This window comes from Acomys minous (genome assembly GCF_964271855.1).
Source record: "Acomys minous genome assembly, chromosome: 16".
Taxonomy (NCBI): domain Eukaryota; kingdom Metazoa; phylum Chordata; class Mammalia; order Rodentia; family Muridae; genus Acomys; species Acomys minous.
In genome coordinates this window covers 9,114,056-9,128,090 of record NC_140498.1, presented here as the reverse complement: position 1 = coordinate 9,128,090, position 14,035 = coordinate 9,114,056, and the positions used below count along the sequence as shown (strand labels likewise).

Genomic DNA, 14,035 nt, shown 5'->3' with positions numbered 1-14,035 from the left:
TGTGGCAAGAGTGTGTGCAGGAAGAGAGAGACAAAGAGAGGCCAGGAGAGGGAGGCTCACTCTTTTATTTGCAATCCTCTCATGGGAACTAACTAGGGTTCAGGCCCAGGAAAACATTGTCTTCCGAATGTAGGGGCAGAGCCCTCTGTGACTCTTCCATTTCCTTCTACTGCAAAGCCTGATGCGCTGGAGACTAAGTGACCTGGCGCACAGACACACCGTATCTGAACCATGGCAGTGATCAAACACTCAGAGCTTTTCTTGGTCTGGGCTGGAGGGACATGGAGAAAATCTGCCCTCTTTCTTAATGGTACCACAGTATATTTGCTTCTAGCTCTGTCCAGCTGCCCCAGCATCATAAGGGAACCAAGAGATAACGGAAAGAGCATTCCATACACTTCCCAGGACCCTCTTTGGTGTGTGTGTGTGTGTGTGTGTGTGTGTGTGTGTGTGTGTGTGTGTGTGGTCAGCCATAGATCAAGGCCGATTGGAGGCTATGTGTTCTCCCAGCGTTGCTCTCCAAGGCCCAGCCTGAGCCAGCGGGTCTCCTATTTGCTGCCGTCATTCCTTCTTGCCTTCTCTCTCCAAAGCTGTTGGCTCCCACAGACACTGGGACAGCCCTCTCCTTACCAGGTTACCCATTTTGAGTGGCTGCCTCCCTGGAGAGAGGCGTGCCTGTGTGCCTCACTGAGGAGGAGATCAACTGCTTTCGCTTCCCTTGGAGGCCTGATGCTGGGCCCTGGCCCTCAATTAGAAAGCACAGAAAATAGAACCAGAGAGACAGAGACAGAGAGACAGACAGAGAGACAGAGAGAGACAGACAGAGAGACAGAAACAGAGACAGAGACAGAGATAGAGAGAGACCAGATATGTGGGTGGTGGGGGTGGGAAAGATGCTGAGGCAGGCAGAGAATGGATCCTGGGCTATGGGCTGAGGATAGAGGGGTGAGGACAAAGGAAACTATATATGTCTCAGGAAGTGCATGCAGTCATGTGCAACTGCATGGGTGCTGCAGTCACCAACACTCTCCAGAGTTCATGAGGACTGCCTGCTGGGACAGTGGAAGGAAGTGGAGGGGTCATAGGAGGCTCTGCCCATAACCTAGCGACACTGTAATCTCAGATGCACTTTTGGCTCAGCCAGCGGTCACTTAAACAAGGCATAACGAAATGCTGAGAACACCAAACAGCCCAGTCGTTTCTCTGTCTCTTAAGATATATTGATCAAAAATACTGAATACTAGTACTGACATTGTGACAATCATTATAGTGGTTCTCAACCTGTGGGTCACCACCCCTTTGTGGGCCAAATGGCCCTTTCATAGGGGTCACTTAAAACCATCAGAAAACTCAGATATTTACATTATGGTTCATAAAAGTAGCAGAAATATAGTCATGAAGTAGCAAGAAAAATAATTTTATGCTTGGGGGGGGTCACCATAAGATGAACTTTATTGAAGGGTCACAGCATTAGGGAGGCTGAGAACCATGGAATCGGTATATACCGAGAAGAGTGCATCTAGTTTCCCAGGAACCCAGAATTCCCACAAGAACAAAACCACCTTTTACAGTCTGGTGTCCCTTAGTCTCTGGGCTTCTCGGCTTCTCAGTTATGAATGCCGAGATCTGACCAAGCTGGAAGCCACTGTTATTAACTGCGTCTTGGCGCCTCCTGCTCCATCCCTGACAGGTGTCGGTGTCAGAGGTGAAGGTGGTGGCCGAAGAGAAATTTGGGGAGCTCCTCGCAGCCGTGAGGAAGGCCCAGGCCGATGTGATGCTCTTCTTAGAGGAGAAAGAGCAGGCTGCACTGAATCAGGTCAACGGCATCAAGACCCACCTGGAGTACAGGAGCATCGAGATGGAGAAGAGCAAGCAGGAGCTGGAGAAGGTGGCTGCCATCAGCAACACTGTGCTCTTCCTGGAGGTACAGAAGCTGGGGGAAAGTGGGGACCCTCGATGCATCTGGCCTGACACACACCTGTGAATGGGACTGTCTTTTTTTTTTTTTTTTAAGATTTATTTATTAGTATGTGTACAGTGCTCTGCCTGCATGTACACCTGCAGGCCAGAAGGGGGCATCAGATCACACTATAGATGGTTGTGAGTCACCATGTGGTTGCTGGAAATTGAACTCAGGACCTTTGGAAGAGCAGCCAGCGCTCTTAATCACTGAGCCATCTCTCCACCCTAGGACTATCTTTTCATATGGGGGACTGTAAAAGCAGGAGGTGGGGGGGCAGGTCTTGATTCATCAGAAAACAGTAACCCGGGAGGGATAAAGATGCCTGCTCCGAGTGGGGAAGATCCCGGAGGTGGGTCAAGTTCAAGATGCTGTATGTTTCAGATAGAGAACGCCACGTACAAAGACAGAGGAGCACCAGAAAACACGCCCAGCGTAAGGAGCCAGGGAGCTTTGACAAGGAGTGGGTGTGGCGTCTATAGTGATGGAAGACGAGGCTGGCAAGGGCCAGATAGGCAGGCAGCTGTGAAGGACTTTAGGTGGGGGAAGTGAAGAGCGCAGAGGCGTGTTTTGTGAAACTCTTTGGTGGGTGTGTGGAGGGTTTGCACGGCAGTGTGAGACTGGAGAGACCAGCTGGTTTTCAGACCGGGCTGTGCCCACTGGAGTAACTGAGGAAGGCTTAGCAAAGGGACTGGAACTTTCCATCTCACAGTGTATCACTGTGCACAAGAGGCATGCACCAGGTAGCGCTAGGTCTAAAGAACAGGCCATCTTGCAGGATAACATTACACATGGTCCTAGATCTGTCTCTGGATGGTGCTGTGTAGCTTTTTAAAAAGTCACCCAAACTCTTGAGGTATCAAGTTCTGCACTTACGGAACGTCTGGTCAGAGTAGACACTCTGCAACTTTCTCTTCAGTTTTACTATTTCAAGTACTATTTCTTTTCTTTCTTTCTTTCTTTTTTTTTTTTTAAACAATTCCCTTCTACTTACAGAAAACTAAATGCTTCTGGTGAAAAACAGAAATGTATGAAAGAAAAACAATAAAACAAACAAACAAACACGCATGTAATCTTAGTACCCAACGGCAGCCACAGTTAATTTTTCAGTGAGTAAGAGAAACATACCAAAAAGTCTCTTGCTCTCCGTTGCTTTGCTTTGTAATTCCAAAACATAAAAAAACGTGAAGATTTGACCCCGCTCCCTTTCTATGGGACTCTACCAAGGTCTCTTCTAAAAAGTTTAAGATAATTTTCTTCTTCTTTTAAACTATCATTATTGTTATTTTTGTTGATGAGGTCCATATACCCCAGGCTAGCCTCTAGCTCACTATGTATCTGAGGATGACCTTGAACTCCTGACCCTCCTGTTGCTACCTCTCAAGTGCTGAGACTATACGCAGCAGCCACCATACCTGGTTCATGCCATGTTAGGGGTCAAATGCAGGGTTTTGTGCATGTTAAGCGAGCATTCTTACCAATTGAACTACATTTCTAGCCCCTGTAACTTTATTTTTTAAGATCAAAAATTTTAATATGCACAAAATACATTTTATTATAATGTAACTTAGTTATAGCAGTTAGCGAAAGCTAAGCTTATGACAGCATTTCTTTCTTTCTTTAGACAGGGTCTCCCAATGTATCCCAGGCTGGCCTTAAACTTGGGCTCCTCCTGCTGCAGCCTACCGAGATGACTGGCATGCACAGTAACTCACCCTGACAGAATCTACTCTTTGCTTCACCTATTCAAAATACTTTTTTTTGGGGGGGGTGTTGTTTTTGTTTTTTTGAGACAAGGTTTCTCTGTGTAGCCTTGACTGTCCTGGACGCACTTTGTAGACCAGGCTGGCCTCGAACTCACAATGATCTGCCTGCCTCTGCCTCCCATGTGCTGGGATTAAATGCATGCACCACTATGCCTGGCATTATTTGAAGTACTCTTATCAGGCACAGCACCAAATCGACATACAATATGAAAGTGCTCCTCTGCAGGACTCTGGTTTGGACTTCCCTTCTACCGGTCTGCCTTGGTATGACCAACTTCATTCTGGTCCTAGCCAGTCTGCTATCCAAGGCTTCATCGGCACATGAGTAGTGACAATGTGTCACGATGGAGACAGCCATCCCTGATCCTACATTGGCTTTGAAAGCTTAGTGTGACTTCCTGATGTATAAAGAACTGTCAAATTCTGAAGCAACGTTCAAGAGTAACAAGTGTACGCATTGGGCTGGCAAGGGCTGAGGGTTGTCTGGGGAACCTTTAGAGTGCAGCAGAGCAGCCAGCTCTTCCGTCCTCACCACAGCTAAGGAAAGAGAAAGACTTTACGGAATGGCTGAGGCAAGCATGTTCTTACTCTCTGGTTCCCAGTTCGAGGTGTATATTAAAGCTATCTGTAGTCATGCAGCTTTTGACTTTCCAAAACCCACTTTCCCACTTGCTTTTGAGACCACCCATTTCCTTTAGAAGCACAGCAAACACTATGTGTATTTTCTCCACGAAGCACGCATTGCCGTCAGCGAGCCTCACAGATGCAGAAAGGTACATGCCAAGGAACGCTGCCTGACCTGCTTGCTCTCCCTGCAGGAGTACTACAAGTTTAAGAAGACAGAGGACACTGCCTTCCCCAGCGTGTACATAGGACTGAAGGATAAACTCTCAGGCATCCGCAAGGTCATCACAGACTCAACTCTGCACTTGATCCAGTTGCTAGAGAGCTACAAGGAAAAGCTCCAGGAGTTTTCCAGGGAAGGTGAGCAGCTTTCTGGAATGGTGATGAGGAAAGAGGGAAGGGAGGGGAAAGGATCCATTCCAAAGCCATTCTTTGGCTAGGCCGCTAATGATTCTTATCTCGACTTTATTTTATAATTGCAGCCTTCAGCCTGTCCTTTACATTGGCATTTCTGGGACTAGCTTTTCAGGATGCTCACGTCTGTGTCAGCCTGCAGTCTTCTCTGGCAGGCCTAGTCTGCTATATGGAGTGTGCCCAGGTTCTCAGGCTCACAGATCCCTGAGAAGCCCAGGGAAAGGCAGCCTGTTTCTTGGGTTCTCCCAGCCACCTGGATGGGTACTCATGCCCAGCTCTCTGATTTTTCTAGAGGAATGTGACATCAGAACTCAAGTGTCTGCCATTGTCCAGCGCAAGTACAGGACCTCAAAACCTGAGCCCAGAACCCGGGACGAGTTTCTCCAATGTAAGTTGTGAAAGGCAGCCCCTTTCAGACATGCCAACGGCCGCGGGATGGTTTGCCAAAGCAGGAACCACCATATCTTATAGAGAATTCAGGTCCTTATAACCTCTTCTCTGGTCCTAAATGATATACTTTTAGGTTTTTAATTGAAAATTTTTCTTCTTGGAAACAAATTTTAAAAATGCAAAAATTGCATGAAGAATTTCTACATACTCACCTGTCACTCAGTTTTTCCAAAATGTTGACATCACACATAACAATGATGCATCTTGCAGGAAATTTGCATTGCTACAATATTATTAACAACATTGTATCTTTTTTTCTGGCATTCTTAGCTACTTTTGTATTGCTGTGATTAAACACCATAATCAAGGCAACTTACAAAATATAAAAGAAAGCATTATTTGGAACTTACAGTTTCAGAGGGTTAGAGTCCATGCCTATCCTGGGAGCATGGCAGCAGGCAGGCATGGTACTGAAGCAGTAGCTAAGAGTTTGCGTATGAGACACAACTGTTGTGGTTAGTTTAGAAGTATGGCCTAATAAATTATTATTAGGCTATAGTTATGACGGTGGTATTTTCTAACCCACTAACAATCAATGGAAACACAGACCCCTGATGTACTTTAGAATAAGCCTTTACCTGGGGCAAGGCAGATATTACCTCCCAAGGCATCTTCCATTAACTCCCAGTCTCCATCCCATTCCATTTGCTTCTAGTAATTTCTATTTGGGCTACCTCCAGTCCATAATCCTAAAATACTTGCTAATGTTCTACATCTGTTTCCATGAGGAACTTTGAAGTTTTTTCTCTGGGCCCTTTAGCAATTCCTTTCCTTCCTTCTCTGTTCAGCTTCCCTCTCCCAGGATCTTCTCTGTTTTCAAAAGCCCATGAAACTTAGCCACAGCCATCTTATTTGCCTGCCCAGGTGTGTCGGCCTTTTATTGGCCAAATAGGAATACGTTTTTAGGCAAGGTTACATGGCAATATTTGGGACACATTAAAAGACAGCAAGCAGTGTAGCATCAAAATACATCAGACCAACCTCCAAAACACAACCTTGAGCCAGAGAGAGAGAGAGAGAGAGAGACAGACAGACAGACAGACAGACAGACAGACAGACAGACAGACTAGGAATAGAATGCATGGATGTTTGAAACCCCAAAGCCCGTCCCCAGTGACATGTCTCCTCCAGCAAGTGCACATCTTCTAACCTTTCTTTCCCTAACAGATTCACTGCACGGGGACCACATACTCCAGTGTATGAGCTTGTGGGCGCCATTTTCATTCAAACCACCACATTGGCCCAAAGTTGATCCCAGGAGCACAGATGTTTCCATTTGTCCTAGTTTTCCTTTCTGTTGCGGTGATAAAACTCTCTGAATGAAAGTAACTTACGGAAGGAAAGGGTTTGCTTCATCTGACATTCTGGGTCGTAGTCTATCACTAGAGAAAGTCTGGGTGGGAATTTGAGGAACTGGGAGCAGAAGCCATAGGGAATGCTGCTCGTTGGCTTGTTCAATCGCAGCCTTATGCTTAAGTAGCTTCCTTAGTTAGCCTAGGGATGGTGCCACCCACAGTGGTCTGGGCCTTCTTGTATCAATGAATAATCAATAAGCTCCCCCTGCCCCTGACTTGCCTAAAGACTTACCTGATTGAGGTTGATTTTGTTGAGTCTGCTCTTAGGTGACTCTAGGCTATGCCACACTGACAATTAAAGCCAACTAGGCTTGTTCTTCTCATCTCTACCCCCACCCCCAAATGCTGTGACTGGAGATGTGTGTCCACGCCCCGCCCCAGCTGTTACTGTTTTCAAAAACACTGTATTTCTAGTAAGACCTGGTAGAACATGCCTATAACTTTTACAGCCTCTATTCCCAGCGCTCTGGAGGCCAAGGTAAGAGAATGGAATGTTTAAGGCCAGCCTAGGTTACATGGTGAGACTCTACACCCATTATCTGAGCAAGCAGGCAGGCAGGCAGGCAGGCAAACAAAGTACAGATAAAAGCACAATATCCTCTTCTGGACTCTGAGAGCACCAGGTATGTACGTGGTGTACAGACATACATACAGGCAAACATTTATACACAATAAATAAAAGCTCTATATTTCTTTCTTTTTGGAGATAATTCTGCTTTTAACTCATTGAGTAATCTCCATACTGTTTTCCACAATGGCTATACAAATTTATATTTTCATGATCAGCCCCGTTGTCCACATTCTTGCCACAGCTTGACTTTTTGTTGTTGTTGTTATTAAATTTTATTTACTTTTTTATTCACTTTACATCCTGGTCACAGCCCATCCCTCCTCTCCCCGCCCCCCAGTCCCACCCTTTTTCCCTTCTCCCCTCCCCTCCCCTATTTAAAGGCACTGTATTTCTAAATGATGTTTTGTGGTAGAATAAGTTTAAGAGACTTTGTCATACAACACAAACGACAGACTTGAAAAAAAGAAGCACCCTCACCACTCATGTACAACAGCAGTGCGCACGGTACGTGTGAGGTTACACATTAACCAGCCTGAGTTGGTCATCCCATGGTGTACACATATTACAAAATATCATGCTGTATCTAGTGAGTACAAGCAAGTTTTACAGGTCAGTTTAGAACTTAAAGTGCAACAGTCCCTCAGGATAGCCAACAAGTCCACGGAGTCCCAGCTCGCAGCTGGAGGGACTTCACTGTGGTCAGTGCTCGTGTTTGTGACGTTCTTCTGGGACATGACACTGACGCCTGCTTCTGCTTGAATTTGGAGGAGCAACCACAGGCCCACCTTCCTCTCTGGCTATTACGTGGCCCCCATAGCCCATAGCTAAGTCTTGCTCTGGTTACAACTCGGCCTTGCTCAGAACATCTCTGCCTCAACATACTGTATCCTCTCCTGTTTCCTGTCAGGAGCACAAAGACAAACAAGTGCCATTTGGTCTTAAAATGAAATGTTAAGCATATCCTAGTATAATTCGTCTTTTTTTTTAACAAAAATTTTTTTTAAAAACATGTGTTCAATATTTTGAAGATCACTTAGGTAGTAATATAACATGTCTTATGAAATATGATTCTTATTGTGGACAGTAATCAAACAGCTTATCGCACTATTCCAGGCAAGATTTGCCTCTGGCTTAGATGCAGGTGATCCAAGAGTCTTGGAAGGCGTGGCTGGAGTCTGCAGGACCTCCTGGTGTCTGTCCTGCAGGAGGGGCAGGGGCAAAAGAAACACGAGAAATGATTTTGTGCGTGACTGGAGGAGTCTTTGGGACTGGGAAAAGAATGCATTTGACAATGGGTCTAAGGCTTTACCACGTTAAGTACTGGTCAAATGCTTAACAAATGAGTGAGTGCATCAAACGTAGGCATCCGAGGACCCGGATCTATGAACTCCCCTCGGATCCATGGCATAGTGCCTGATTCCTGCGCGCAGGAAGTCCCTGAAGTCTATGAATGAGTGAATGAGTTAGTTTCTTTATTCACTTCTGCTATTACAGCAGATGCCAATCAACTTGAGCTTTGGAAAGGAGTGTGCTCCCTATACTGGTTTTCACCTACCCCCTTGTCTTAGGGGAACACAGGCTGGATAAATAGAACCAAAGATAGGTGTTTTCTCATGTATGCCTTGGGTGGTGGTGGGGTGGTGGGGTGGTGGTGGTCAGTTGGCTTTAAAGCTGTTTTCTATGTCTCCTCAGATGCATGTGACATCACATTTGACCCAGACACAGCACACAGGTACCTTCGACTGCAAGAGGACAACCGCAAGGTCACCAACACCACGCCCTGGGAACACCCCTACCCGGACCTCCCCAGTAGGTTTCTGCACTGGCGGCAGGTGCTGTCCCAACAGAGCCTGTATCTGCACAGGTATTACTTTGAGGTGGAGATCTCTGGAGAAGGCACCTATGTTGGCCTGACCTGCAAAGGCATTGACCGTAAGGGGGAAGCACGAAACAGCTGCATTTCTGGAAACAGCTTTTCCTGGAGCATTCACTGGAATGGGAAGGAGTTCACAGCCTGGCACAGTGACACAGAGACCCCTCTCAAGGCTGGCCCTTTCCGGAGGCTCGGGATCTACGTAAACTTCCAAGGAGGAGCCCTCTCCTTTTACGGGGTAGAATATGACTCCCTGACTCTGATTCACAAGTTTGACTGCAAGTTCTCGGAGCCGGTCTATGCTGCCTTCTGGCTGTCTAAGAAAGAAAACGCCATCCGGATTGTGGACCTGGGAGAGGAGCCTGAGAAGCCAGCTGTGTCCTCAGTGGAGGCTGCTCCCTAGATTCTGGGACCTGCCTCCCAGACTTCGCTAAGTGCAACAAATGGGCAGCAGCTGGTATCTTAAGTTGGGCAGAAATATTCACCTGTGGCAGTGGGCTTTAGAAGTTGTGAGGGTCCTGAGCGATCTTTCCCGCTAGCTTCTCAGCATAGCTCTTGCATGAATGAAGAAACTCTAAGACACCAAAGTCTCCCCCAGGTCTTCTAGCGATGGCCTCCTGTCTGATCAGGCGATGGTCATCACCACTTGCCTAGGGCTCTTCAGAGCGGAACAAGGCTGCACAGGGATCATAACACATCACAAACACATCACCGTGCATTTCTTATGCATTGGCCAGTGTTTGGGGGGTGCTTACTTCTCTGTCAGTTCATGTCATCTTCATGGGGCAGATGTTCATACTGTCCTCCACATTAAGGGACAGCGGCCAGGGTGGCTAGCTAACTTGTCCGGTCACTTAGTAAACGAGGGGCAGAAGTGGGATTCAAGTCTGGTAGACCATGTGCCCTGCTGACCTCATTAGATCATGAGTGTTACGTATGAGGGGCAAACCACATGCTACCCCGTAGAGCTCACAGCAGTGTTTGCAGCATCCCATCTAGAGACTGCTTGTCTTTCAGTGTGTGCCAGGCTTAACGTGGCCATCCAGCCTTGCACCAACTGAGCCGTCATCCTCACGACACAGCAGCGCACTCTGGTTTTGAACAGCAAGGGTTAGAATGAATGTTTGAGTGAGGTCCTTTAAGGAAAGAGTTCCATCCTCTCTTCTGGAGTTACCCAGACTTCACGGACATCTGTATTTTCTCACGCAAAGGGCTAGTTCCTCAATTACTCGGGGACAGTGCTCGCCTCTCCTAGGCGCTTTACCCATGTTTGTGCTAAGCTGATAGTTTCCGCCATGGCTTCCATTTCTCCCCGGCACTCCGCTGGTTACTTCATTCTCCTTTAGACGGTTGAAAAACATCCATGAGGCCTTTGTGCACACTGCCTTAAAATGGATTTCACTTGACGCCCCAGGTGGGATTTACGAGGGCTGCTACTTCCATGTCTTTTCCTGTGACCTGTGTCAAGGCAAACCTTCCTGTTCAACCAGTCTGGGGATGCTGTCTCAACAGTGTATATCACTTTACACTTCCTTGACTTGACTCTGAGACTCTGCGCCTTTGTGTCTAAGGACTTGAGCAGGGTGGTGTTTAAATGCTTTTTTACTTCGTGTCCTCATATTCCCTGCCGTGCATGGAAAGACTTTCATGGCCTCTCACCTAATTGCATTACCTCTCCTTCCAGCAGAAATAGATTTCCTGTGGGATTAATGGCCTTCTCTCAGGGTCTGAACCTCGTTGGTGGATATGTTGACTCTGACAGAGCCAAAGGTTTAGCTACATACTCAGAGGGAGAACTGTGCAGTGGTGTGGGTCCCTGTTTGCTCCCCTTTCCTACTGAACACAATAAAGACCTTTTCTTTTCTTATCTTTTCTTGAGATAGGGCCTCACTCTGTAGCCTAAGCTGGCCTGGGATGCACGGCATATCCTTGGCTGGCCTCAGACTCAGAGTCTTCCCTTCTCAGCTTTCCAAGTGCCCAGTTATAAGCATGAGTTACCAGTGCAATGCTCAGCGCAGCGAAGGGTCTTTTCGGTAGCAGAAATCGGTGTCTGGATTTCTTGGGTCGAGCTGTTAAAGAATACTCGGCAAAGGAGAAAAACCATATCATCGCTGCCTGCCCTTTCTTTTTTTTTTAGATTAAATTTCTTTGTTTTGAATTGTATTTTTAACCGACGAACAATAACTGTGTATACTTACGGAATTCAGTGTGGTTTCCTAATACATGTATGTAGTATGTAATAACCAAATAAGAGCATTTGACATGTCTATCATCCGAAATATTTATTTGTTGTAAGAACACTTCAAATCCTGTCTTCTAACTGTTTTGAAATAAGTATGCCTTTAAAACAAAAACAAAAACAAATATATATATATGTATATATATACTGTTGCTTGTAGTTGCCATTTAAATTGTCATAGACGATTTGATAAACCATTTTAGAATTCTGCTTTAGATTAATGCCACCCTTGTGAGTGTGTTGTTTCCAGACAGGGGACTCATAACTGCTGACACTCCAGGTGTGTGCCACCTTGTCTGTTTTCTTTGGTGCTACAGATGCATGAAGGCCCTGTGCAAAGCACTCTACCAAACAGCCCTTCTGTATGTACAACATCACATTTATTTATTTACTGATTTAATGAGAGAGAGAGAGAGAGAGAGAGAGAGAGAGAGAGAGAGAGAGGACACCATGGCACACATATAGAGGTCAGAGGACAGCTGGTGAGCCATTTCTTTCTTTTTATTATTTCTGAGAAAGGGTTTTGTTGTGAGCCCAGGCTGACTTGAACTTACGGCTTTGTCACCACAAAGCCAGGGCTTAAGCTGTGATTGTTCTTAAGGAAAAAAAAAAAAAAAACAACCGAGAAAACAAAAGACAAACAAACAAACAAACCACTGTCTTCATCTCTACCACTGTCTCCAGTTTCTCAAAGATTCATAGTCCAGAAATGTAATTTGATTAGGCTCAATTCTCCAAGCTCATATAAAGAGAGCCATTTAGACACCTCTTTATCTGGCTTGAACTTTTATTCTCCTTACAGCTTTTGCCCACTAGTTTTCAGGTTCAAGATTCCTTTTGATATAATCAATCAAAGCAAAATCAAGAGCCCACATATTTGCCTGCCCGCTCTCTGTCATTGCCTCAAGTGACGCACACATCACTTTTCATCTTCTTTGAAAACTAAAAATGAGCTATACCAAACAAATAAAAAGTAAGGAAAGGGAAAAAGAGAGCACGAGCCAAAAACTATTGTTGTATTTGTAGCAAGCTTGGGGAAGTGTGTGGCAAGTGTTTGTTTTCTACTGTTCTGTGCCCCCAACTGTGTGGACTTATCTAAAACACAAAGCAGGAAGCAAACAGGACCACAGCAGGGACTCACGATGCAGTTAGACATAATTTTAGCCACTGCTTGACTTATTCTTAAAAACATTTTCATTATAATTATTCATGTGTGGAGAGAGAGAGAGAGAGAGAGAGAGAGAGAGAGAGAGAGAGAGAGAGAGAGAGAGAGAGGAGGGTATGGGTGGGTGAGGTGTGTGGTATGCATACTTGCTCTTGGGAGTTGTTTTTTTCCTTCCGCCCTGTTGGCTCCACGGTAGAACTCAGGTCATCAGGCTTGTCAGCAAATGCTTCAACCCACTGAGCCAACGCCAGCCCTAATTTGGCCTTATCTTAGCCTTTTGAAATCAAAAATCCATTTGGTGTTATTTTCCAGGAATGTTATGAATTCTAAGTAAACTAACCCAAACTGAGTAAATTGATGAGACACCAATATTCTTACCTTCCTGTCTCAGTCGGTGCTGTGTTGCTGTATCAGAACATACAAGACTGATCGAGTTGTAAAGACAATAAGTGTGTCATTCATCTTCCTGGAAGGTAACAGGTCCAAAGTCAAGGCTTTACATCTGCATCAGCTTTGGGTGGAAGGGGAAAGGCACGGAGACTGACTGACCCTGCCGCCTCATATTCTTTTAGAGGTAGCACTAATGTGTCCATGACAACAGAGTCCTCAGGACGCAGACATGTCCCATCAGGCCCCACTACCTGCGTCATTGCATGGGGGCATCTCAAGTTCCCAACGTGTGCTCTCTAGAGTCACGTCCAAGCCACGGCGCGTTTCAACTTGGTTCAGCCTATTTTGGTAATGAGTGCCTGCGAATCAAATTGATTCAAAGTGCACACTGTGAGGTTAACCTAGGAGACAACGTGATGGGCCTTTTGTCCACAAGATACTGGTTTAAACTGAAGTGAAAACCATTCATGTGAGAGGAGAGAAAGAGGAACCAACCATTTAAGATAATAACAGAATAATCGTGGCTGCATCTAGATTCACTCCTTCTAATTTAACATTTGTCCTGGCTTCCTCAGTGACTGAGGTCTGTGATGTGTTGGTCACTAATGTCCCTGGTTGTTTTCCATCTCTATAGCAATGGCCTCCACTCAGAGCCTCTGCCGCATTAGCCTGGAGACTGGAGAAAGGAAAGGTGTGGGAGTTTCCCGCTTTAGAGAGATCACTCTGTTTTGGTACTAATGCCCCACATCTGTACCACTCATGTATCTGGGTGTCAGGGCAGGTGACCCTTGCAGGGAGGGTCACTGTACCACATGCATCTGAAATCCATATGCACAGCACAGTCTATACAACTTGCTGAGAGCGAGCCACTTAGGCTGTGTGGGCGTGCTCACTTTGTATCTCTGGTTTTGGTTTGTTTGGAAATTGTGTTCTGAAAGTCCCGTTGTCGTCCAGAAAGACCAGACGCCAGAAAAAAAAAGTGAAACTAGGTCGTTTACAAATCCTGAGGGTCAGTATAGCCGTGCTTGGTTGTGCAATGCAGTGATGTGGATGGATATCTTTAAAGAGTCACGTGTATATGCACAATTTCATCCTAATTGTCTCACGTCAAAAGTCCTTGCAGGCTCAGGTGCAGAACACTTGTTCTCAGCTAGTGCTGTTACCTGGAGAGGTGGTGGCAACTTTAGTGGGTGGGGATCTGGCTAGAGAAATAATCATGGAGCATCCC

The 14,035-nt window shown here is 45.9% G+C and overlaps 1 protein-coding gene across 2 annotated transcripts in view; it reads left to right on the top strand.

The window, feature by feature from the left end:
• TRIM16 (tripartite motif containing 16) overlaps positions 1–11,397 on the top strand; it is a 31,596-nt gene extending 20,199 nt beyond the window's left edge. For both annotated transcript variants that reach the window (XM_084760905.1, XM_084760904.1), the window contains exons 3-6: positions 1,691–1,924; positions 4,545–4,710; positions 5,057–5,152; positions 8,833–11,397. In XM_084760905.1, coding sequence (XP_084617031.1) covers positions 1,691–1,924; positions 4,545–4,710; positions 5,057–5,152; positions 8,833–9,416 — 1,080 coding nt within the window. In that variant the 3' untranslated portion in view covers positions 9,417–11,397. The remainder of the gene's footprint in view (positions 1–1,690; positions 1,925–4,544; positions 4,711–5,056; positions 5,153–8,832) is intronic.
• The last annotated feature ends 2,638 nt before the right edge of the window (positions 11,398–14,035 follow it).